The sequence below is a fragment of the Cylas formicarius genome, unplaced genomic scaffold (genome assembly GCF_029955315.1).
Source record: "Cylas formicarius isolate icCylForm1 unplaced genomic scaffold, icCylForm1.1 PGA_scaffold_8__14_contigs__length_24414737, whole genome shotgun sequence".
Classification (NCBI taxonomy): Eukaryota; Metazoa; Arthropoda; class Insecta; order Coleoptera; family Brentidae; genus Cylas; species Cylas formicarius.
Genome location: NW_026844361.1, coordinates 1,786,877 through 1,814,746, shown reverse-complemented (window position 1 = coordinate 1,814,746; position 27,870 = coordinate 1,786,877). Strand labels below are relative to the sequence as shown.

Below are 27,870 nucleotides of genomic sequence, written 5' to 3'. Positions count from 1 at the left end.
CCCCACAGTCAATATGGAAGCGCGATTTTTGCAAGGCCTGACCTTGTCATTCGCTCTACTGCCTGCACCTGCAACAATGATGTGGAGATTTTAACCATAGAGCTTGAATCATGTACAGTCACTTCAGTGTACAAGCCACCAAACACAACCTTTGAATTTGTCAAGCCCGGAAACTTCGAAAATCAGAAGGCCAAGTTAGTCATAGGAGATTTCAACTGTCACAGTGTCACATGGGGATATCGAACAACAGATGTCGATGGTGAAGCCCTCGAGCTATGGGCAGAGCAGAACTTCAAAAAAGCAAAATGGGACATGTTTGTTCAAGATTTGGACAGAGAGATCACAAAGTTAGAACCAATACCTAGATCTTATGGAGCTTTTGTGAATATTGTAAAGCAAATATCCAGGAAACACATTCCAAGAGGGTGTCAAGTAAACTATATTGCTGGCCTCGTTCATAACTCTCTAGCTGCCCTCAATAGCTATGAAAAACTATTCGATGAGGACCCCTTCTCAGATGAGACTGTAAGCACTGGCGAACAGCTACTGTCTCTCATAGCAGAATCTAGAAAGGAAAGATGGTGCAACCTCCTTGAACAGTTGGATATGAAGAGAAACAGTCGTCGAGCCTGGAAGCTGCTAAAGAATCTAAGCAATGATCCAACAACAAAGAAATCAAGCATGGGTGATGTCACAGCCAATCAGATTGCCCACCAGCTCCTCCTAAATGGCAAAACTGCAGGGAAAAACAGGAGAATAGAGATTGAACGAGAGCTGGAGAGTGAAAACCACTCCTTAGATACGCCATTCACATCGCAAGAGCTACAAGGGGCTATCAAACAGATGAAGGAGCATAAGGCAGCAGGTGTTGATGACCTAAGAACTGAGCAAATCAAACAGTTTGGACCAAAGACAAGAACATGGCTGCTCAATCTTATCAATAACTGTGTCGACACTATGCAAATTCCCAAAGAGTGGAGGAGAGCTCGAGTGATAGCACTCCTGAAACCTGGGAAAGAGCCAAACAACTGCAAAAACTATAGGCCTGTCTCTCTACTATGTCATCTTTTCAAGTGCATGGAGAGGATGATATTCAACAGGATCTCTGAGAAAATCGATCAGTCCTTGATCGCGGAGCAGGCTGGCTTTAGACCTGGCAGATCATGCTGTGGGCAAATCCTCAACCTGACACAGCACATAGAGGATGGGTATGAGAGGGGCCAGGTGACAGGAATTGCATTCATTGATTTAAGTGCAGCTTATGATACCATCAATCATAGAAAATTGAGGCACAAATTATATAATCTCACTAAAGATTACAGGCTCACAAAGTTTATCGAATGCACTCTCCAGAATAGAAGATTCTATGTAACGTTGCAGGGGAAAAATAGCCGATGGAGACAACAGAAGAACGGCTTGGCACAGGGAAGCGTTCTTGCACCCTTATTATATAACATTTACACGAATGATCAGCCAAATAGTTCCAAGGTGAGACGTTTCATATATGCTGATGACACAGCGGTGGCTGTACAGGGGAAAACCTTTGGGAAGGTGGAGGAAGTGCTTAACCAGTACCTTGGAAACCTTGGTTTGTATTATGAACAGAATAACCTTAAACCCAATCCATCTAAGACTCAGGTGTGCGCTTTCCATCTTCGAAATAAAGAAGCCAACAGGAAATTGAAAATAAATTGGATGCAACAAGAACTTGAGCACTGTGACTGGCCTAAGTACCTTGGTGTCAAACTGGATCGAACGCTGTCATACAGAGCACACTGCCAGGATACGAAGATGAAGGTGGCTGCTAGAAACAACATTATACGCAAATTGACAAGTACAAGATGGGGGGCTAAACCTGGTGTCCTGCGAACCTCAGCTGCTGCACTCTGCCTCTTCACAGCAGAATACGCTGCCCCAGTTTGGGCAAATTATGTACATTCCAGGCATGTTGACACTGCAGTTAATGAGACTGGGAGAATAATCTCAGGCTGCCTCAAACCTACGCCTGCTGAAAAGATTTTCCCAATTATAGGAATAGCGCCGCCACCCATCCGAAGAACTGTGGCGGCAGAAATAGAACGGAAAAAGCAAATCAGTGACCCAAGGCATCCTCTGTTCCACCACCAGCCAGTAGCAGCAAGGCTCAAGTCAAGGAGGAGTTTTATCCATTCAACAGTACCTCTCACTACCACACCTGAACAACGAAGGTTAAATCTATGGCAGGAGAAAGTGCAAAATCCGCTCTTAGATCTGAAAGAAAGTATAAGCTGTGGCGACGAACTCCCCTTCGCAACCTGGAAGTCTTTAAATCGGCTACGCACAGGAGTCACAAGATGCAAAACAAACCTGCTACGCTGGGGTTACATTCAGGGCAATGCTACCTGTGACTGCGGCTTGGAACAGAACTACAATCATCTGTTGCAGTGCGGGTTGCTTGGCACAAATTGCTCTCATGACGACCTCCTCAAATGCAACGACAAGGCCCTTCAGGTGGCCAAATTTTGGGAGCGAAATATTTAGAATAATACTTTATTCATAATGGTGATCCTGGACACGGAAAAGAAAGAAAGACTTATTTGCGATCATTTTCAGAATTCGGGTTATGTTTAAACCATCATTGTTGGGTTGCACATTAACTTTTTAAACTTTTTTTCATCTATTATTATTACGAAAATAATGTTTTTCTTTAGCCAATGATCAAATTTAAAATATTTTCTTAAAATACCCCGGTGTTGCCACGTTTCGCAAAATGATACTTTTCTCAATTTTCCTAAATGGAACACCCTGTATATTATTGGATTTTCGAATAGCCACTTTCATAACAAATTTAAGCATATAACACGGCTCTCTCACTTACAGTTTTGGCTTAATTGGCAATTATTTTCCAATAATACATAAATTATTTTACATTCATAATTGAAGAAAAACTTTCAAAAAATATTCATATTCTTAATAATATAGACCACATTATGACCTTATTGATATAATCATGGCAGTAGCTTTGAGAACAATAGTAGTTGTATGTTCTCTGATTCTTTAACAGCTATCAGTGTATTAAAATATTTTAAGCGTATTTTTTCGAACTTTTATTAAATTGCATTTTTGTTCAGTCTCTTTTGTATAATGTATACGAAGGAGAAAAAAGTTGACCTATTAAAATGTTACATCACCAATAACAAAAGTCCGACTTTTGCTCTCAAATTTCCCCATAAGCCATTGTCAGGAAAAATGATTTGCCAAAATATACGAGCAGTTTCGAACAAATACTCCAGAGACCTCCACCCGCCTTGTCGCTTCAGATGTAGGCGTAAGACGAACCACACTTCAAACATGTTTAAAAATTAACAGTTATAAGCCATTTTAAATTCACACCAGTACCAAAACTACAAGAAACATTTTTTAATTTCAGACTCGAATTTTCCAACATAATGATGGATAGGCGTTTTTTTAAATAACATAACCATAAAATATTTACAACCTTTGCGGTGTTATTTAATACAAAAAGATCCGTGACAGTATGGTGCGCAATCTGTAGATCTACAATTTTAGGACCCATATTTTACCAACAAAACTTAACATCCGTAGGATATCTAAACTTATTAATTTCCCCAAAGAGAGCATCCAAATTTAATTTGGCAGCAAGGTGGCGCCCCTTATCATCGAAGTGCTACAATCATTCGTTTTTGCCATATACCATTCAAAAATAGCATATACTACTTGTATTCTTCAAAACGACGGACATATTGAAAAACTAATTTAATTAATTTTACTTTGTAAGTAATATGCATTAGTAGTTATTGTTAAATTTTTTAATCATTCACGTAGACATTTAAACGTAGAATTTGCTAAATTTGGCAACATTGTGCAAAGCTTAATATTCTGTTTCTAATATGGCTTCTTAACAATGCTCTAATACGGTTGTGAACAAGTTGATATGGGGCTAATTTAAAACTTATACCCAGTTTTTAATTTTATCTGCCAATTAAGTCAAAACGGTAAGTCAGAGACACGCACAATGCTATATAATTGAAATTTCTATTAAAGTGGCTATTCGAAACTCTAACGATATTAATTAATTCATCATTTAAGTAAATTGAGATAAGTATCATTTGGCTTTTAAAAAAATATTTTAAATTTGATCATTACCTAAAGAAAAGCATCATTTTCGTAAAAATAATAGGTGGAAAAAAGTTTAAAAAGTTAATAAGCATCCCAACAATGATGGAACATTACCGGAATTCTGAAGATGATCGCTAATAAATTCGAAACGGTGCATCACAGACCCATACTCTAAATATATATATATATATATATATATATATATATATATATATATATATATATATATATATATATATATATATATATATATATATATATATATATATATATATATATATATATATATCGTTGAATTTGTCTTTGAACGGACTATATAAAAATGCAATAAAATGTAGGGTGTTCTATTTAAAAAAATGTAACTTCGTTTTACCATATAAAAAAGTGACGATTAGGAAAATAAAAAAAATAAAGGTCATTTTAATAGAAACAAGTGTATCTAAATTTTTTTTATAACCACCGTAGGTATCGAGATAAGGTATAGGTCCCTCATAAACGGGCTACCCTGTACACGTTATCGTTGAGAAAAAACGTTGGAGACGGACCTCAGACATTCCCTTCTTATTTTAAGTTCGGTAAAAGGCTTACCGGGTACGACGCAGCACATGTCCTCGTGTGACATGTGACCGGCAGACATGACCGTCATGAAATACATCATCACCGCCATGCACGGGACGCCGAACGCCAACGAGAACAGGAAACTGCGCTTCCATTTCTTTATTTCGTCCCTCTGCCGCAGCCGGTGGTCGCTACCGTCGCTTGAGTACAGCTTCGCCTCGAATCCCAAGCTAGAGCGAAATGACGATGTATGTCGATAATAGAATAGCGATTTCGACAGTTATTAAATGCGGACGTGACGGTCCACCGCAACGTTCCGTTTAAGTTCATGCCATAATAGCAACAACCTATACAGGGTGTTCGGAAATTGAGTTCGGAAACTTGGAGGATAGATTCAACTTGGTAAAATAATGGTAGTAAGTCATGTAAAAAAATTCGAAATCATAATATTTTCCGAGTTATAGCTTGTCAAAAATCATTTTTTTATTTTATTTTTAACGCAGTGGAGGGAATAAGCTGGTATTTCACACACAGCCTTGATTTAGTAAAAGTCATAATTACAAAATAAAATTGTTTCAGAAATCTGTCACTAGAGCACACTTTTTACCTTGAACATTTTTTTAAATTTTTCCTGTATTTTACTTATTTAGATTGATATTGCAAAATAAAACAGATTGCCTTAAGCAGAATCGCAAATCCTCAAAAATTGTTACTCTTGTTCTAAGCCGATAAGACAAATTTTTTATTCTCGGCTCGAATTTTACCTGTAAATCTGATTTTACCTAATAGAACTTAATGAAATTTGAAAAAGTCATTGTGACAATCCGTTAAAAATTAGTTTCTATTAAAAGAGCTTATTATCCAACTGCTACTGTGATGGTCCATCGAGAATATTCAAATACTGAATATCGCAATATGCATTTTTACTACGGAAGAGCAAATGGAGATGCAGAATGGGAAAGCACGACACGACGGCTTTATATCGAAGTTTATCCCAATTGAAATTTTCCATCTGCTAAAACATTCATCAACATACACAGAAGATTTGGTGAAAGAGGATCATTCAAACCTGATAATATGAATAAAGGGAGACCAAGGTAAAAAAGAACGGCTGCAAGAGAAGAAAGGGTACTTCAAAATACTTCGGCCTTTTTATATTCAAAGCACTGTATGAGGGTGATGAGCAATTCAGAGTAGTTTTAAGCAAACAAATTTTAGGAAAAATTCAAAATTACCCGCATTTTTTAAATGACATTTTGTTCATTGACGAGGCTGCGTTCAATCGTAATGGAATTGTAAATTTTCGAAATATGCATCAGTGGAATATTGAAAATCCATGCAAAAATTGAAGGAAAACATCAGCGCCGGTTTTCTTTACATGTATGGACCGGGATTATAGGAGATAATCTTATAGGACCTCATATTTTTAACGGATTGCTTAATGGGGATGTGTATTTGCAATTTCTTCAAGAGGAACTACCACCTTGGCTGGAGACAAAGAGACCTTGCAGTGGAGACAAAAAATGTGGTTAATGCACGATGGCGCTCCACCCCATTTTACATTTGCTGTACGAAGGTATTTAAATCAGGCATTTGAACATCGATGGATATGTCGGGCGGACCTCTAGCTTGACCGCCTCGCTCACCAGACCTTAATCCAATAGACTTCTTTTTTGGGGGCACGAAACACCTATAACACATACCTATGATCTACGACAAAAATAATAAACAGTTGCGAAATCATTAGAAATAGGCTAGGCGTATTTTTTCGTGTTCGACAGGATTTTTCAAAATGTATACGAAAATGTTTAGAAATCAACGGTGGACATTTTGAAAATGAATTGTAATTAGCGTTGTATACCGTTTAATTCTCGAGCATTATTTTTTTTTATTTTCGAAAATGCATTCCACTTGCTTTTCCGTAACGGAAATGTATATCGCGATATCCAGTATCACCTCTGTAAATTAGAAGTTCATTTGTGGCTAAACGAAACACTTATCGACTTAAAATAAGATTAACAATTTTTGAGAATTTGTGATTCTGCTTAAGGCAATCTGTTCTATTTTACAATATCAGACTAAAAAAATAAAATACAAGGAAAATAACAAAAATGTTCTACGTAAAGTGCCATCTAGTGACAGATTTCTGAAACATTTTTATTTTGTAACGACGAATTTTACTAAATCAGGGCTGTGTGTAAAATACCATTGAAAATTAAGCTCACTGAATTTTGACAAGCTATAACTCGGAAAATATTACGATTTCGAATTTTTGTTACATGACTCACTACCACTATTTTACCACATTATACACCCTGTATAATATCCTATTCCAACTAAGTTTTATTTCAAACATTATTTACTTAAATTCAACATAAAATCGACAAGTAATTCAAGCCCCGTAAACGTGTAGTATTGTTTTAATCTCCACAATAGCATTTCTAACCGCTTCCTATTTGCAAGATATATACAGTTTTTATTTGACATTTAGTTGTTACCAACTTTTTTTTTAAGAAAAAAAGACTCTTTGCAGTGTTCAAGAGATCACCATAAATGTTAATAAATAATAATAGTCCAGCATTTGAATATATGTTGTTTTATCCTCCTGCCAGAAGGGTACCCATAAAACATATTTTTTCACGAATCGTTCGCGATCTCAATCGTGAAGTCCTAACAGCAGAGAAGTAATTAGAAGTTCTGCTGTATTTGAATGAAAACAATGAAAATTCGCATCATGAGATCTGCCGGATATTAGTTTTGGTTAGTTTTGACAGTTCAGAAATTAGCCCAAAAGGACTTTCAATCAGGACTTTTTTATTGTCTCTTTATGATGGATCACTATTTTGAAAGTGACATTAAAAAAAATCTAATCAATCAATACGGCTGGTATGTTAAACAGAAAAAAAAATCATTTCTGGTGTATCTCAAATGGAAATCGTGTAAATAAATTAAGAAATTGTATCAATATTCATTTTAAGACTGTGAGAGATATTTAAATTGATTGGAGACCTATATATGTACTATGTTTTTCAGCAAAATAGTGCGCCATACCACACCACAGTGCCATGGATTGTTCGGCGAGAAACCCTAACGTGACACCCTTGGACTTTTTTACAGGGCTGTTTTAAAAAATGACGTGAATAAAAATAGGTCTTTAAGACTTAAAAATGAGAATTCAGCAAGAGGTAAAAAAACTCAACCAGACGCGGTTAAAAATAACTAAAATTCAAATCATATATACTACTTGTATTTCCAAAAGTGGAGATTACGTAGAAAATATTTTCTACTTAGAAATAAAACTTATTACTTGCATTAATTGTTGATTTTATATTGAATTTAAGTAACAAATGTTTAAAAAAAAAACTTAGAATAGGATATGACATAGGTTTAGTTAGATTTAAAATAAAAAACACGAGTGGTTACAAAAATTTGGCCATAACTTGTAAACTACCAATTTATGTAATAAACTGAAAAAAATTCAGATACTGCTCCAAGACTGTTTCCTGCATAATACCACTTAATTAACGTAACTTTTTCTTCAGTTGAATAAAGCACACTTAGCTTTAATAAAAATATTGTTACTGCCACAAATTTTCATGTTGTCATTGTCAAAATGTATTTTACTGGTGTTTGATTTATTGGCTAAACTATAAAAAAAAAACTAATTTTGCCATCATCTTGTTGACATCTTGCTGGCATCTTACGTCTTTCCATTGTATGCACCCTTTTTAACGACCCCTTTCATTGCAAATTTAGACACAGAGCATAGACAAGAACAGAAAAGAATGAAACACAAAAACGTACTCGTTGATGGCCTGTATGATGGTTCTAGGGCCTGTAACCTCCGGGTCGTATTTGAATTTACCCTGGTGCGTAGTGAGGGCGACCCGCGCGCTCATCACGCCCGCCATCTTCGAAACGTTGCTTTCGATCTTGTGTACGCAGCTCGCGCACGTCATGCCGTTTATTTCGAGGTTAACCTGCAAAGTAATGGGGAAATTCGGTGACCTCACCCGATCGGCACGTTATATCTGGAGGAAACCGGAGGAGTCTCTCTTAAAATCACCGAAACTAGGGAACCGCGGTATTTGGCGAGCGCTTAGAACATAATTTTGATTTTGACTTCATTTGGTAACTCAACAGTGATAATACAACTAGACTATACCAAGAACTAAGTGTCTTCAATTTTTCAAAGAAACCTCCAAAGGCTACTGTAATACTATTTACAAAACTTCTGGATTCCTCCTGCGTCGTTTGTTGATAAATCGAACTTGCTAACGTTTCGATAATCATCCTGATGGCTTTTTCAGATCCTGAGACTGGCTCGCATTCTACTTTGTACCTGCTTATATATTGTTTGAGGGGGCGGAGCTAAAGGAGGGGCATGTCATCCCTCACAATTCTAAAATTTCGTCCGTCTTACGCATTCCCTAAGATTTGCAAACCACATGTATAACTGATAGTTTCATACTTAATTCATTTCATTTCATTGAACAATTACATTAAATCCACAGGATCTTCTGGTTAGTTTCGATGTAGAATCTCTCTTTACTAAAGTCCCTATTCCCGTACCTCTCAACATTATTTCAGATATATTACAATCTGAGAATCTGGAGGCAAACCTCATCTTAATTAAAAAATGCTTGTCTGGAACATACTTTTTTTATAACAATAAAATTATCACCAGTCATAGCGAATATATTTCTTTGAGAGGACAGTCCTCGACACCTTCCACTTAAAACCAAAATTATGGAAACGTTACGTTGATGATATTTTTTAATGCATTGTCACATCACCATCCGGCCCAAAAATCATCGGTTATCAACTCTCTTGTTTACAGAGCCGTAAAACGATCTCAACCCGAGTCACTAAACCCAAAACTAAACACCTTACATATACTTTTCTCTTTAATTTTAAAAGTTTTTAAGAAATATAACGTAAAATGTCTCTCAACATCTTCGACCAGTCAACGACAAAGTACCGTTTAAGAGACCAGGCGTTTGCAGCATTCTATGGCAAAGAATACATATGGCGAGACGGACGAAAAATAGACTCAAAGAATATAAAATAACCTTAAGATTACGACAAATAAACTCATCAGCGGTTGCCGAACACAATCACAAAAGGAGACATCAAATTTTATTCGATAAAGCTAAAGTTCTTGCTTGTAATCAATTCCTCTACTAACGAAAAATCCGAGTATCTATAGAAATCTACAAGCAACCAAATAATCTTAACCGCGACTCAGGTCATCATCAGAGACAATGTTCATGCCCCTCCTTTAGCTCCGCCCTCCTCAAACAATATATAAGTAAATATAGAGTAGAATGCGAGCCAGTTTCAGTTAAGCGAAACGTCAGCAAGTTAGATCAACAACCGACGCAGAAGGAATCCAGAAGATTTGTAAATATCTTAGTTATCTATTTAGATATTTATAGTCACACTGCAACATATTCAAAAGTAGTTTCCTCGAGTTTTAAGCACTGCTCAGAAACAGACTACAGAAAAAAAAACAAAGTTATCCTTCATGATACAACTGTCACTGCTCTGCTACAGACCTCGTACTGTCCGGCTCCGCTTTGCACTATTACGGATGCGGGAAACCCGAGCTCAGTCACCGACGCCGCGATGTCCGGCGGAGTCACCAAAAACGGGTCGAATTGCACCTCGGCCCGGGCCCCCAAGAGGCTGACCAAAATTTTGTGACAACCTAAAACGTCACCGCGACCGTGAGATTTGCTAGCGAGCTTTTAAAACCAACGCTTTTAGAGATAGAACTTAAAAAATGAGTTTTCTCAGCGTCGACTTTCAGGGCTACAGCTTTTTAGAGCCCCAGATTTTACAGGAGCTTTTACAACTCAACCAAAGCTTTGAGAACTAGAGCTTTCAAAAATATCTTAGAGAAGCTTTCATAGGTAGAACTCTTGAAGGAGCTTTCAGAGGTAAAAACTTTTAAACACAAGTTTTTACCGTATCTTTAATAAAAGCTTTCAAAGGAGCTTCTGCAGCTAGGAACATTTACAACTACAGATTTTTGCGGGGCTTTAAGTAATAGAGCTTTTACGAAAATATCTTTCCGACTTTTACAGAAGCTTTTAGAGTTAGAGATTTTAACGAAACCGCTTTTTTGGATAACTTTGAAAGGAGCGTTGGGAGCTTTTAGAAGAGATTTTAAAGCTAGTTGTAAAGCCAGAGCAGGAATGGAGCTTTTGCAGGTGCTTTGAGAGGAGCCTTTGGAACTAGGGCGAACTTACCGGGTATCCTTTTGACGTGTTTTTCGATTGCAGCCACGCACGAGCCGCACGTCATGCCGTTAATTTGTATTTGGCATTTCTCCAAGTTCAAATCCTGTTCCGCGTCGTTCAATCCTTTTTTTAAACTTCCATTGGCGACAATGGCACTCTTTTCTAAAAACAGATGATAATGGGATCCATATAATATACAAGCTGGGCCATATTGATTTAAAAGACTTTAAAAACAGGACTCAATATTTCAGACAGATGACATAAATGTAAATGCAAGAGAAGTGAGCACGCTGCGTTAAAGTGCGTAACATGAAATATATGTATGTAAGGTGTCAACAGTGATCGTAAAGTTGAAATCACGAGCTTTTTTCGATGCGATAAATTCAAATTCATTCGCGATTTTGATATCGCTAATAGGGGGCGCCGTATACTTATTTAACTTATCAACACTTTCTTCCGGTTCGAGGCATTGACACGAATATTTTTAAAAATGTAGATTATCATAACTTTTTTGCGTTCGATTCCTGAAAAGGAAATAATCTAATCCAATGTTTTTTTTAACATTGTTTTACCGTTTTAACTGTCAGGTGTGCTCAATAAATGCCTACTTATTATATGCACAACCAATATAATAATTGTGAAGTTCAAATTTGCCCTTCGGAATATTTTCTTCTGTATTAATTATATTCTAACCAAAACTAGGTGAATATTTTAAATTAAGTTTCGAACTCTGGCGCCCTCTACATTCGGGTAGATGTAACCCAGTGCGTGGGCGTACGTTATTTTAATGTTACGTAAAAATTAAACTAGGCGGGTGGGCTTTAATTTTTTCTTCAGTAAGAGCACTTCATAAATAATAATGTGTCTTACAAGACAGCAAAAAATGAATGATGTGTTGCTTTTAGAGATAACCTTTAGAGGAGATACTTCGGTGATAACGTCTTTATGGGAACTTTGGTCAGAGATTTGAGAGATCAAGTAAGGCATAAAATTTTTTTATTCTTTCTCCCAGTTCCTGAGGAGATGGAGAACAGTTTATTTCGTAAAAAAATGAATGATAACGATACAACCTCTTTTGAAGCACTCAACGCCAGAGGAACTTTTTAAAAGTGAAGTTTATAGAGGAGTTTTTACAGTTAAAGCTACAACTTTTAAAGCTGTTTAAAAAGCTTCTAGAACTAAACCGCTTAGAGGTCGAACTTTGTCAGGAATTTTTGGAGCTAGACCTTTTAAAGAAACAGCTTTTAGGCTAGTTTTAACAGGAGCCTTTGGGCCTAAAGTTTTAGAGGAGCTTTTAGGGCTAGAACTTTTGGAAGATCTATTAGAGCTAGAACTTTTTCGAGCCAGAAATTTTATAGGTAACGCTTTTAGAGGAACTTTTAAGTAAAATCACTTCATAGGTAGTAATTATGGTTATATTTTTTAATTCTTACTTCTTTTTTGTCCCTTATGAGGTAACAAAAAACTTTATTTGACAAAATCTGAACGATAAGGAGCGCTTTTAAAGGAATTTTTAAAACCAGACCTTATAACGGAACTTCTAGAGCTAGAACTTTCAGAGCTTTTAGAGGACCTTTTAAAATTAGGGCTTATAGAGAAACTTTTACAATCAGAGTGGTTGGACTTGAAATTTTTAATTTTTCAGTTCCGACATTTTAGAAGACTTCTAGAACTAGGCTTTCTAAAGGCAGAATAAGTATTAAGCAAGTATTAAATCTAGAGCTTAAAGAAACAGCCTTTACGAAAGCTGTCAAAACTAAAGTTTTGGAGGATTTTTAGAACCAGAACTTTTAGAATAAATTGAAGAGTAAGAAGTAAAACTTTATTTGCAAAAATGGAATGATGTAGAGCTCTTGGAGCTAAAACCTTTAGACGAGCTTTTAAGGCCCGCGCTCTTGGAGCAATTTTTAAAACTATCGTTTATATTGGAGCTGTTAACCTTTCAAAACTAGAGTTCATAGTTTATAGTAGAGTTTTTACAGCTAGACCTGTTAGAGCTAGAACTTTTAGTTTTCAAGAGATTTTAAAAGACTTATAGAACTTGACTTTTAAAGGCAGTTAGAGACTTATAACTTTTAGAGTTTTTAAACCCAGATATTTTAAATGGCCTGAAGAAATAGATTTTTTAAAGATAGAACTGCTTTTAAAATACCTAAAGTTTTAGAGGCGCTTTTAAAGCCAGATTTTTAGAAGAGATTTTAGAGGTTACACTTTTAAGAGGAACTTTCAAAGTCAGAGCTTTAAATAGAGTCAGTAGTTTCAATTATGATTTTCAGAGGAGCTTTTAGAAAAGCTTTTAACGTTTTGGGCGAGTTTTACGTATGGTCACTTCTTAAACGGATTTTAATTCTGCCTTCCCCACTGTCCCTTACGAGATACAGAAAAACTTTATCGGACAAACAGTCAATGATTGAGAGCTTTTAAAGGCAGTTCTTTTGGAGGAATTTTTGAAAACTGGAGCTCATAGAGAAGCTTTTGCAGCTAGAGCTGTGAGCGCTAGAACTTTTAAAACTAGAGCTAATAGATGAGCTTTTATGTCTGGAGTTTTAGAAGTAGTAGAACTTTTAAAATCGGAGCATTTAGAAATAAAGTAAGTAAAAGCAATTGATAAGTAATAACATATAAATTTACATTATTCTTACCCATTTTGACCGGTTTGCCGTCGACGCTTTTAATACGCGCGTCGAATCCCATGTCCTCGATCTGTTCGACGATCTCTCCTGGCTTCACCTCGTCGGGACGATATCGCACTCGACCCTCCTTCGCCTGTAGGTCCACTTTGATCGATTCGACGCCTCGTTTGGTGGACAGCATACCTTCGATGCTTTGGACGCACGAGTTGCACGTCATGCCGCCGATTTCGACGACGCACTCACCGATGGCGCCGTGCGACGCCGGCAGCGTCGCCTCGAAACCCATGTCGTCTATGGCGTCGCGGATGTCTCGCGCGGTCGTCAACGCAGGATCGAACGACACAACGGCAGCGTTATCTTCTAAACTAACCTGCGCGAATGAAACGATTTTTTTTGTATAATTTGGTTTTTAATCCTCCCGATAAGTGTCGGTAAATATGGCGTCATTATCGGCTACATAAAACAGTTTATTGCCGCCCAAAATCCGAGCGCGTATTTAAAAAAATATACCGTTTGTCCCGTTACGGTCGTAGTAAGTAAATCGGCAGAAAGAAAATGCTGGAAATTATATATTGATACTATAACAGTTAATTATCATCTGGATCACGTATTACTAAGAAAATGTGACAATTTCAATGACCTGAGTGTAAAGTTTGACATAAAACTCTCCTTCAGAAATTATGTCGATAAAGCCTGTGGCAGTGCACTCAAAGTGCTGGGATTCATAGTGAGATTTTGCAAGGAAACATACTCCAAAACTGTTATACTATAGTTATTTGCACTCAAAACTAGAATGCGGTTCAACAGTGATGTTTTTTGTCTTAATCGCTCACAGTTTACCATATTAATTAAACGTAAATTTGAAATATTGTAACGGATTGTATGTTTCACTTTTACTTTGCTGGAGTGTATATAGTTGACTACTTATTATAATTTTAGTTATAGTTCTCAAGATGAAAATGTCTTCTAAATAGATGTTAATCTGTTAGACAATAAAGATTATTATTATTACTATTATTATTATTATTATATTCAATTTTAAAAGTCGAACTCTACAAAAATTTCCAATGTTAACTGTAATTAACTGAATACTGTTTTAGTAAGAACAAACGTTGTTCAGATTTTCACATAAATATATTTAAATGACAGCTATTTCGGCAACACCGTGCCTTTATCAAATGCGAATATCAAACGGTACCGATGTTTATAAATACAAAACAGGTTGTAATTACTTAATGTGAGGTATTACATTGAGATTTAACAAGGGGGATCCATTCAAATCCAGTTGGTCATTAAGTAATACATTCGAGCCTCTCATCTTATTAATCGCCTTAGCTTCTAGTAAATTTAATTTTCTACTTTTTGAAACAGTGTGTAAAATATCGAAATTGTCGTCAAAATTGTGTTTTTCTAAATTTAAATGTATAGCGTAATTAGAATCTGAATTATTGTTCGTCGATGTTCGTTGATATATTTTTTGAAAGATCTACCTGTTTGTCCAATATAAATCTTAAAACATGATCCGCAATTTAATCTATAGACTCCAGAATTCTGGGATCTATTAGATTTAGGTTTATTGTTTATATCAAATTTAAAATTTAAAAGCAATTTTGAGGCCACATTTCGAGAGATAATCTGAAATTTTATTACTAGGTTCTCCTATGTATGTTAATGTTTTAAAACCTTGAGATTCAGTAATAGAGCGGGGTATATAGAGTTCAAAGTTCAGTGACCAATAATAGCCATTGTTGAATGCAATTTCTTTTATAATATTTAATTCTTTTTCAAAGTTTAATGCAGAAAGAGGGGTAGTTATCAGCCTATAAATTCCGAATCGTCTCATAGACTTAATCCCATAGAGTTTGACATTCTAGACAATAGAGTCCGACTGGATATTTCAAATATTATCCACAAAAAATATCTTAGACAAAAATCAAAGTTAGATAGGTTAATTTCTACTACAAAAATCTCTAAAAACAAGACTACCATTTCAAAGTTTTCCAACCATAGGTTTTAAAATAGATTTGTTAACTTAACTGAGACCACATTTTCTGAGAGTGAGATTGAACTACTAGAAAAGGGTTTTAACTTTAATTTAAAATATCCAAACACAAATAGGGAATTAGATAATTTAGGCGTCGAGTGCGAATTGGCTATCGCCAATTACGATCCTAACCCAAACAAACACATTTTAGCTAATTTAATTAAATCACATGTCTCAACTAGCAAAAAACATCAAGATCTTTCCCAAATGTCCTTAATTAAAACAATCGAAATTAAAAGTTCCCAGAACGATATAGTATTTACTCGAGCGGATAAAGGAAAGACAGTCATAGCTATCAATTCTTCAGAATACATTTCTAAAACTCATCAATTTCTTAAACCAGAACTATACCAATATATTCAACACGACACTACCGAAACATACCAGAGAGAAATCAAAGAATTGCTTAAAGATTCCTTACTTTTTAATAAGACGGATAAATATCAACTAAAAATAATTAATCCGCAACCCCCAAAATTATACTCTCTAATTAAATTACATAAACAGAGTATGCCAATCAGGCCGGTTGTGTCTTTTGTAACAGCACCATCTGTCAAACTGTCCACAAGATTAATAAATATTTTAGAAAATTACACAGACTTCAAACCTAAATTTACAATAAAAAACTCTTTTGAAATAGTCAACAAGGTCAAAGATATTAATATCCCTCCTAATGCATTATTAGTTTCATTCGATGTTCAAAATCTATTTCCTAATATTCCACCTATTGATGTAATAAACATAATAGACAGCATGCTCACCTAAAAACAAATTAACCCAATCGTTAAACAAGATTTATTGGATAGTATAATAGTTTGTTTAGACCAAAATTACTTTGAATTTAATGGTCAGTTTTATATTTCTAAAGAAGGACTAATTATGGGAAACCCACTTAGTCCTCTACTTGCCGAAATTTTTATGGACAATCTGGAAAATATTATACTTGAACATCCGTTATTTAAAAGTTTTCTTTGGTGGTACAGATATGTGGATGATGTTTTTGCGTATTTCGTAGGGACTGAGACAATTAGTCGTCCCTTGATTTAGTAAGCACATTCTTTATTAATTATGCAGAAATCCCTTTCATAATAGTCGAGTTTGAAGACGGTGGCGGCTTATCTATTACTGTTGGTTAACTCCTAGAAAATCCAAGAAAATCTGTTAAAACAGGGAGAATCTCCAAAGGAAGATTCCTGGCCCTTATGTAATGTGCATAGAATTTTTTTCGAGTCAGGTAAGACACTGACAAACTATTTAGTTTTGAAGATTACATAATAGAATTATCTGTAGATGAAAATATAAAACATTTCTAGGATTGAGGTAAACTATTTTTTTTACTCAATTACATTAAAGAGCAAAACAATGAAATATTGGGAATTTCTTCTGAGTTGTGCTCTTATATGCATATAGCCAAATTTGGTACAGAATTAGCTGATAATTTATTAAAGAATTTTGTAAAACATTGTCATCATTTATATGGGCCATAGTTTCCAATATACAACATTTCACCTTAAAGGAAATGTGGATATTGCATTACAATTTTTCATCTTTTCCAATTTTAATTTTTTTTTTATAGTTACTGGTTAAATCATCAAAATCTCCCTTGCAACAAATAAGTAGACGATTATTAGAACATGGTAACCTTACCTTAATTTGAAAACCTTAAAATGCGCCTTTGCACATAATTGTGGGCCTCTGAAAGTCAATGATTATCATAACAACAAACAGTATAAAAAACTGTTTTTTCAAAATTTCACTGTAACGGCAATTAACTTTGCTCAAGTACATTGTTATGGAATGATTGACAATAAAACTATTGAAATTTATAATATCTTAAGGAGGAATGGTGGCGGTATTTTTATTGTGGGAAAAATTTTTTCTGACTTACAAAATATAGTTATCAATCCATTAAATTCAGTTGATTTGTATATAGATGTGCTAGGAGATTTATCTCAACAATTTTGTGATGGGATTATTATCCTTCCTTTGCAAGATGAGAGTTGCGCGTTTCCAGTATTACACTCGTTTGGGCAACTTAAGTAGACCTCCGCGGCTTTTTTAATATGTCCAAAATATTTTTTTTTGTTTTTTAGAAAAATGTAAAATAATAAAAATTTATATATTTAATACATTTTTCGTTACATATTCTTCTTTTTTTAGATTCCATACTACCTTAATTGGGCACGTGTAAAGTACGCCATACAACAACAAAGAATGATGTAAAATTTAAGTTTTAATATGACGTTATTTTACGTTTCCTAATCTACGTATAAATGGGCAGTGATATTTTCACGTCATTTTTTCGTCATATATAAGTCAACGGTAAGGCCGAATCAACGTAATTTGTTACCAATAATCGACGTCTTATTATCGTCGTGTTGTCCGCTGGGAAATGACACACCCTGTATATAATTCTAAAAATATCTGAAGCAGAGGTTATAGCCATGGATTTCCGACGTTTCCTGATCTATGACGATGATCATGATGATAAATAGTTTTCGAGAAAATATTTTTTTTCCGAAACTATAATCCAGTAGGCTGAAATTGTCAATAATGTTATCGCATCTAGACTGACCGCGAGAAATAGTGATTTTCATATGGATTTTTTTCAAATACCTAGTATCTGACAGCCGAAACCCAACAATACAACAAAAATTGTAGTTCTTGATAAGGCCTACATTACTGGTATAAACTAGATATCCATTTTTTATGAATTTTAATTTGCGACTATTAATTTACGCTGAAAAAGAACAATTTTCAGGGTCCCTTAGATTTTTGTGCACAAATGAAAAATCCTGCATATAATCGAAAAAATGTCTGCAATAAAAGTTATAGCACCGGATCTTCCGCGTTTCCTGTTTAAAGAATTAGACCGCTAGATAATAAATCAAACCCCAGTAAAACACATTTTGACAATGATAACACGAAAATTGGTGATAGTAATAATATTTTCATTTGTGAAGAGCAGCATTTTGTTTTGGTTGTTTGGAGTTGTTACAAAATCAAATTGAACCCGCACTAGAAGAAGTTGTTCGTCAAGATGGTTAGGGAATATTTGGGAAATATTATTGGCCCAAAGTTCGGAATCCTTAGGCCACCCAGATCACCCGACCTCTCGCCGATGGATTTCTCGCTTTGGGGTCACTTGAAAAGTGTTATCTAGAAAAATGTTAAATTTGAAAATCTATAAATACGACAGGATTTCACAATATCAACTAAGCAATGTTAGAAATGAATCTTATGATCGTTTAACTGTTAATGGAGGGATGTTTGAACATTTACTTAAAAAATAATGTGTCTTTTTAAGCAATGTTTGGTAGCCGTATTTTTATTATAATTATTAATTATTTTTAATAAAACTCATGAGGGTCCAATTTATAGTCGTCTCTTGAAGCTCCTTGTTGCCTAAACCGTCCTTTAAATGATATGTCATTGTTCAGCTTGACGTCGTCAAGTTTTGGAAATAACGTCATGGAAAATATTCGCTAGTGTTTGTTGTATTAATATTTTGCAATTTTGCCGTCATATTTAATTTATTAACTGAAGATTGGCTTATTAAAATTTATTCAAACTTGGCACATGAGTTCAAAAAGTTAAATTACAACTTTGCAATAAAATGTATTTCGGCATCTAAAAATTTACAGGGGATTTCCTATATTCCGTTCGGCAATGCATCACCCGGTATATGTTTATTATATCAAATTTTATATTGCATTGTTTTTAGTTACTGAACTACTTTTTGCGTATTAGTAGTAGTAGTAGTAATCACGTTCATAATTTGATCTTTACATTTAAGTAATTTGATTAAACAAAAGTCGTTCTTCTCATTAAACTCCTCGTCTTACCTTAATCCTATTGACTCCGGGCCTTTTACCGATACTGTCTTGAATACTGTTGACGCATGATTGACAGGTCATGCCAGTAACGTTCAGTCTCACGGTATCGTTACCGTGCGTGGTCGGGTTATACCTGGAGTCACCCTTGGGGGAACCACCGGCGCCATTTTGACGTTCGACGCCGAAGGAATCCGAGGTGGTGCTGCAATGACAGCGAGAGGTTAACGAATCCAAAGATATGCTAACAAAGTGTCGAAAAGTTCGTGTAGGATTTCGAACAACAGATCTACCAACGGCTGAGAAGTGACTTACAGAGAAAATTATACGTGATAGAGTGACAGATAAATAAACAGAATTTTTTGGTTAGAACCAGCAAAGTAGGCAATCCAAATAACACGATCAAATACGGCCGTCTAGCGCAAACAATTATTGTTGTAGCTCGGGTAGAAAATCATTAGTGTGGTGAGTTTTGAAGTATTCAAATCGATTTTCGCAGCGTCCTATTTTGACTGTCAGTTATTTTGAGATGGAGACTCATTAGGGAACAAAATTATTACAAGAAAATTGGCGAAATGTAATATTAAAAAAATGTAAAATACTTGGTGTTGTTGTTGAAATGATTTTTTTTGTAGATATCGGATGAAACTACAATTCGTAGATGGAGTTTCATCAGTCACCAATATGGATATTATAAGTTATTTTTTGTTTTGCCATAGCTTTTACACTAAGAACCAGCCCTTGTTTTAAAAGTGGGTTCTACTATAAGGAACGACATTTTTGTTTAATAAGTGAAAAGTGGCCTGAACTAGCGGCATCTCCAGACAGATTAGTGTTTTGTAAGTGTTGTATGGGAAGTGCCCATATTTATTAACAACAAATTAAAAACGAATATGTCCGAAAATGGATATTTATTATTGTCAAGTGCAGATTCAAATATTTGCATCAAATCTGAAATATAGCGATTTTGTCATATGATCGCCGAATATATTATTTAAACAAAGAATTTATTCGAATTGGGAATTTTGGCATGAAAATTAAAAAATTGCTCTTCAGTAGGTACCATGATGAGGTCATAATGCCAGAACTCTAGGGTAAATTCTTCACCAATGAAATGGGAGCTGCTGAAGTTAAACATTGTTGCGTTACACACTCAAAAATTTTGAACCTCTAATTTTAGAAACAAGAAATCATTGTAATATTAATTTTATTTTACATAAAAAAATTTGGTCTTTACAGCTCATACATTTGTTAATTAATATTTTGAAATAGGTATTTTAAAAGTATACATTTTAAAATGATATGCCAAGTGTGGATTCAGTCTTGATAACTTTATAAAGGTGATGATCAACTGATTACAGCAACTTAATGCTGCAGTAATGGGAATATATTCCTTTATGTTTTCAAATGTTAAAAAATTAAGCATGCCATATTCAAAGCCAGTACAATATGTCCATTTGTTTATATTCGATGTATCATCCATTAAGGCATATGGCGAATTTTTCTTTTTTCTTTGTTCCAAATCTTTAATTTTTCCTAGCTGTTTGTTCCTTTGGCACTTTGCAAAAAATCTACTCGACCGCAGTTTGAACGTATTTTCACAATCAACCACAATACAACTTGCATTTTAAACCATTTTCATTTTATATGTATTTCAAAGTAATATAGTATTACTACACTAATTAAAACGTATGTTTTTACACAATACTTACCAAGAGTTAAGAAAAGCAAAATACAATTGAAAACCAAAAATTAATAAGTTTTTATAGTTTAGAAAAGAACTAAACACTTTCAACAGACACAAAATAAGATCATCTGCTAAAAAGTAAACAGTTTTGCTTACAAGGAAAGGTTATTTACTTTGTTTGCCCTGGGCGCCATATCGAATTTCATTTGACAAGTCGTTAGATTGCCGAATTTTATAACGATATCAAATTTAATACTTATTATAAATATTTCACCTTATTGAGTTAACATTCTATTACTTTTTTAAACAAGGATTTAGTTAACTTTAGGCGACAATTTGGTAGCTTAAAATGAAGAATAGGAACAGAAAATAGTTTTCCAGGATGGGCTTGTATACATGCAAAAGGTGTAAGGCAACAAGCTGAAATTGATTTACAATTTTACGGTAGTTCAAGAAGCGTGGCCTGTTGGATATACGGCAACTGTATTGTCTGTCTTATAATTAGCATTTGAAAAAATGTCAAATACAAAAGTTGTTCAAAAAATAGCAAAAAATTTGAAAGATATATTTTACACATACAGGGTGTTTCAGAAATCACCCACAGATAAAGGTTAATAAACCAAATAAGAGTGCTAATTGGAACTTCTTTGGAGATAGGCTGAACGTTTGTTGAAATTTTTCATAGATTGGATGAAAGGTTTTTTTTTCTGGAAAGTGCAATCGGGTGGTAATTATAGCAAGTTTCCTTTGAGCCAGCTTAGCCCCTCTTTGCTTTTAACAAAATTAAATTTTTCTCTTGCAGAATAAGACATTTTATAATAAAAAGGACGTAAGTTTTGCTAATTTTGTAACTGCCAGGATATACGAAGTATCCCCGTTTTTTCTGTGATTGAGACAGTAGAAACAACAACAACATTGAGCCTCAAAAAAACTGACCAAAAGGGTTAATTAAACTGTCGTATCAAAAAATATTCTAAACGATAGTCTTATTGATCCCCGTAAATATCTCTTACCATCGTTCCATATTAAATTAGGACTGAATAAGCAGTACTTTAACGTTAAAGTTTAAATGAAGATGGGATGGGATGGATGGGGACCTGTTCAGGGTTGCAGAAGAAAGAGTCGCACTCTCTACAGTACATGGCACATGAAGAAGACTAATTAAAAGATAAACTCCACGGTACTCAGTATTTTCAACCAATTATATAAGCTACAGTGGGGAGAACTTGTTGGAGGATTGTTGTTTGTCCAAAGTACCACAGATAAACCAAAGTTAGGACAATTGGGACTCACTATTTTGCACACCTGACTCAAATGCCCCAATAAGGATTCTAGAGTGGAACGACTTGTAACCCTACTAAACACAAACATGCGGGTCCTCTAGGCAGTCCTTTTCGGTCTTGGTCCTCCAGAAGTGCCAAGGGCCAAAGCCGTATTAATCTTTCTGAAGTTATCTAAGCATACGCTTGCTAAATGTGACAACTGAATCTAGTGGTCAAAATGAGCAACTATTTGGAGACCCCTGCTCTAGACCGTATTTAACCTGAAGTTCGCTTCATCAATCACGACTCTATGCTTAACGATCGCTTATTGGAGCTTCTTAAGGCGGACTTACTCGTCTGACTCGTCGGTATCCTCCAGTAAAGGCATCCGATCCATGATTGCGCAATTTTAAAAACCACTACACTCGATCGCACCAACTACCGAACTGATATTCTGCCTGATTCGTTGATAACAGCCACCAAGTGCTTTTTTTTCTTAACGCGCAATTCTCGATATTCGGTTCATATATCATGTATCCCATATCAAACATGGATCAAATAATAGGTTATTTCATTTAAAAGAAATTATAACCCGTAACAGTACATCTACTATTTCAAGGCTCCTGTCGAACTTGAACTTTTCGCTAATTAACCAAAATAGCTGATTATTTGTATCTGTGATATGTAGGTATAAAACAACCCTAATGTTACTCCTACAGGTATGTATCACTGATCGCACTCAACGAAACGTTCGTCAGAACTTTGCTACTAAAAAAACAATTCCCGCACTGTCCCAATAAAACGCTTATCGCGTCGACTTTTCTTCTATCGCAATAACCGCACCTTATCGGCCGTCTATTTGATTAAAGTGTCTATTAGGTACCTGACTGCGCTAAAATATTAAGTTTGTTTTGGTTTGAAAATGAGAATCGGTTCTGTGCAATAACTGAGCAGCGCAGACTTGAAACAACCTATTCTAGGTTGTACTGGGATATTGGATTTGTCTCTTGTTGAGGTGAATATGGAGCAAAGTAATAACAGTTCAGCTTAAATTGGCAGTTAAATGAAATGTTCTGTAAACAATTGAGCTTTTTACAAAATTCATTTACAATTAATACGATTCGAAAACTAAACCTAAAGTTGGATCATTTAAGCTTAAAAATAATAAATGTACAATTCCCTATAACATATAATATAAAACTAATGAACGATGAATAACGAAATTTATTATTAAATTTTCGGCAAAAGAATTACTGAAAAAATAAATTGCCGCCACAAAAATCATGCTTTTGTCCCTTTCTTTTCATTTGTTTTAAATAAACTATTGTCCGAAAACCCTGTCCAGGCAATAATAATTAAAACAATACTAAAAAAAAACGAAAAATGAAAAAAATGTATATCATACCGCATAAAATATAATTTGCAAATATAATTGCATCAGAGCCAACATTGGAACTGCCACTATCAGAAAATGGTCCATTAATAACAACTGGTGGTACCGTCAAGTGTATTGTCTTTTTCCCAGAATTCTTTTATTATATTTTCTGTATGTGTTATACAACTGATCCAATTTTTTTGGTAACTGTCTGGAGAACTGCCTTCCTAACAGATTCCACTCCAGTAGCCTCGCCTCACTACAATATTTTTATTCAAAAACATTTTGCACTGATCGCACACCAATTCTATGGCATTAAATATACAATGATAACGAGGAAATTTCAAAACTTTATGACCCGTTTCAGCAATTATTTCGTCCGTAACATACTGCAAATTTGTTTTGCAGTCTTTGACAATTTTTAACAACTCGTATTTTAGACCATTTTCGAGGTAATTTATCCGCCAACTCCGCGGCAAATTAATAACTTCTTCTTTTGTTGTCGATCGAGCATAATAGACAAAGGTAGAACACTAACTAAGCAAGTAAACGGGTGGGTTTTGACATTCTTTATATACGAATGGAAACAGGTAAAATACTGAGGCACATTCTCTCTTGGGTTTATGACCGACTATGTCACCGCAAATCGTACCGTCTATATGTGGATTTCCTACCCATTTTCAATTATTTCTCGGATATCTTGATTTTTTTTAAATTTCCTATCGATTTAGCACTATTTTTAACAGTGGCCGTTTTATTCAATTTTAATTGGTAATATGCGTTTATGCAATAAGCTAAAGCAGGAGATCAAATGGAATTCCCTATTTCTTTATGTTGCTTTTAATTGTTCATATCGAATTTTGTGAGATATCATAATGCCAAAGCTGGAACGATAAACTTCAGTACCTGAAGGTTTTTGAACATGCATAACTCAAAAATGGTAACAGCAGTGTTGTCAGATTTGCCACTGTCAATAAAACAATTCTTACATCTCAGATTTTTAGGGGTTTTCTAACATAGGAAACCTTACAAGTGTATGCGGTGTTGCCGTAGCTCAATAATTAATAGAAACAAATTTTTTAAACATTTGAGACATTACTAAATTGGACATGTAACATTACATTTAAAATAACAAAATTATAATGTTTAACGTATAAATGGTAAATTTGACAACATTACTGTTAGCATTTTTCAATTCTGCATGTTCAGAAACCTCCAGATGTTGAATTTTATCAATCCAGCTTTAGCAGTTTTCGGTACTTTATACTACCTCAGTTTACCTATATTTAAACCACAATAAGTTTGCGTTTTTTAAAGTAAAATCGTTATCTTCGGGGCGACGAAATTTGAATTAGAACATAAGGCAAAAAAAGCTAAACAACAGTGAAATCCTATAAAATATAACAATACAAAACAAATAACAGTAATGGTAAGGCGTTAATTCTTGCCACTGGACGTTAGTGTATTAATACCATAATAGAAATAATTGAACACATAATAAAAAAACGTGCTCGATGCGACCACCATTCTGGCAATTAGTCCCACAGTTCGAACTTTTCAACACAATTAACAGAACAGAGATTTTTTAGTTCGAAACCCAGCTCTGAATAAATCAAAACATTACATTACGAATACGCATGTGCGATTCGTCTCTGAACGATTGTAAAATACAACCATAACAACCATAACGAAGCTATATTTACATTTGCACGACCACAGACCACGCATCGCTCGGCTATGCGTCACCGTTCACCAAAATCGCCCCGTTTTACGGGGCCGCGACGCATCAAACTCGCCCACGTTTCGCCACTATCGACGTCCATAATTTAAAATTGAGGCCACAGTATAAAAAAGAGATCGCCACAACACCAGACGGTAAAAAAAAACACAGCCTACCTGATTCTACGGTAACCGTACATGTTGCCTCCACTTTATTCGCTTCCGTAAGACCATCCGGGCGAAATAGCGGCCGTGTGCAAAACGCAATTTCCCGAAAACCGTGCGCAACACCTTTGCATACCACGAACGCGAGTTTTCATTTCACGGGCTGTCACATTATCGGCCGTATCGTAAACATTAATTACACATTTAAACGCTACGTCTGTTTACTCGTCGCATGGCTGCAAAGCCGACTACGACCGCGGAACATTTTGGCGCTTTCAGGTTACGCTAGGGTGAAAGTGCGCACGGCGCGTACCGCACGTTCTCTTTCGCTACGTCACCTCGTCGAAGCTAAATCAAGAGCGCGCAAAACAATTGGAAAGAACGAATTATAATTAACCGCGGGTTACAATTAAGGGGAAAAATTACGATAAACGGCCGTGGACTCGGCGCGCCAGCGGTCCTACGGAGCAGCCGAACCCTATCGACGGCGACAACGTTGTTCCCCTTCGGCGGCCGTCGGCGCTCGGCGCCGGCCGCCACGATTTGGAATCAAGGTCTCTTTTCTACCGCAAAACAAAAGCTCCGCATGTTATTAACCGCGATTGAATTCAAGCAAACAAAATCGAAGCGTATCGTCTAATTTTTGGTTACGTGCGGGGGTTTAAGGATTCAACGCGTAAGTAAATCGAGAAGCGCAAACTTACAGAAATTCAACGAAACTTTTGTGTCCAAATCTCGCAGTCCACATCACGGACCACGGCGCCAACACGATGCCCACGATCCGCTAAAACTATTATTCCGATTGTTTTTTTTCTCTTGATTAATAACAATGGGTCTTATCAAAATTAAGACTACCGTCTGTGTTGGTTGCGTGACTAATTTTACGCGTTACCGTTTTTGGAATGCTTTATTTTAAGCGGGTTAGCCAACTATCGAGTCCGACGATAAATCAAAGAGCATGCAATTTTTCTTCGGGCGATCTGTTGGTCGGTAGTCCCCTTTTTTTAAAAGTCGGATAAATCGATAATTATTTAATACAATAAGACACTTTAAGATAAGATCCTTATCGTTTCGTGCACACTATTTGATAAGCAATTGCAGTTTTGAAAAATTCTAAAATTACAAACACAAAGACAACCCCCCTTATCATGTCTGTTAAAATTTTTCACAGACATAACTAGTATGCACTTACTTAGCAATGGAATAATTATCTTCTGGAACAGTGATATTGATGGAAGACAGATTTTTGTGGATTTTCACCACCGATCCATCAATGTTCTGAATATGAATTCTTAATCGGTCGCAGTCTTCAAGTTTTTTCTTTGTTCCTTCTAAAATAAATTTTCAGCATATGTTTTTTGAAACAATAGATCCCTACCGTTTTCCATTTCATAGAGCCTGTTTGATCCTAAAAGGAATACCACAAATAGTAGTAGTTAGGAGTGCTGGTTAATTTCGAAGTGGTGATCCGGTGGTGTATAGCTGAAACAATGCCAGTCGCATACGTTTACAAAATCTTTTTGTACCCATCCAAACAATTTCCAGTAAACTTAAAAAATAGGTTATCAATAAAAACTGTCAAATCAGTCACAGACTACCAAACGATAAGTTTTTGTTTTCTGTCGATCAGTTCTTCTTCAATTTTTGCTTTTTTTGGTATGTTGGGCCACACGGCGAAGATCACTATGCCGGTTACCGACATCCGGTTCGGTGATTGCGATTAGAATCATAGTTTAACTGAATTTCATTAATTGACAGAATTATCAGTCAATACACTGTTTTAAATATTACGAAATTTAAATTTAAGAAAAATTTGTTATCAGCTTTTAGTTAATCTATGTTCAAGCGGTTATTTCGCTAGATATCGCAATGATTGTTCATCTTGTTTTCCATGGTGAATGTTAACATTTCGTGTTCTGGTGTAAACGTGGCTAGGGCTAAACATGACTAAGTTGTTGGAGTGGTTAACAGTTCTGGGCGTCTTATTTTCCATTTGGTACGCCCTAGTCACAGAAAAAGTACAAAATAGTCTTTACGAAAACCATTACCATTTTCTACTATTTTCTCCGGCCATATTGGTTTTGCTATTTGGCGTGAGTAAGATATATGTAACGCGTTATTGGTTTTACAACAGTTACTTGCAGATCTACGCGATTTTTACGGTTTTATACAGAACTTTGACGTTCAACGATTGCGAGGAGGCCGCTGTGGAATTGCAAAAGGTGGAGTA

The 27,870-nt window shown here is 35.4% G+C and overlaps 1 protein-coding gene across 6 annotated transcripts in view; it reads right to left on the bottom strand.

The window, feature by feature from the left end:
• LOC132706528 (copper-transporting ATPase 1) overlaps positions 1-27,575 on the bottom strand; it is a 57,978-nt gene extending 30,403 nt beyond the window's left edge. For 3 of the 6 annotated variants that reach the window (XM_060677896.1, XM_060677900.1, XM_060677899.1), the window contains exons 1-9: positions 27,140-27,575; positions 27,019-27,092; positions 26,833-26,971; positions 19,445-19,637; positions 13,565-13,925; positions 10,932-11,084; positions 10,236-10,387; positions 8,482-8,657; positions 4,708-4,907 (exon numbers count right to left, since the gene is read on the bottom strand). In XM_060677896.1, the coding sequence (XP_060533879.1) occupies positions 4,708-4,907; positions 8,482-8,657; positions 10,236-10,387; positions 10,932-11,084; positions 13,565-13,925; positions 19,445-19,637; positions 26,833-26,971; positions 27,019-27,028 (1,384 nt within the window). In that variant the 5' untranslated portion in view covers positions 27,029-27,092; positions 27,140-27,575. Of the gene's footprint in view, positions 1-4,707; positions 4,908-8,481; positions 8,658-10,235; positions 10,388-10,931; positions 11,085-13,564; positions 13,926-19,444; positions 19,638-22,734; positions 23,149-25,652; positions 26,016-26,832; positions 26,972-27,018 lie in introns of those variants that run through there. The other 3 variants (XM_060677897.1, XM_060677902.1, XM_060677901.1) reach the window with 3 other exon arrangements.
• Between the last annotated feature and the right edge of the window lie 295 nt (positions 27,576-27,870).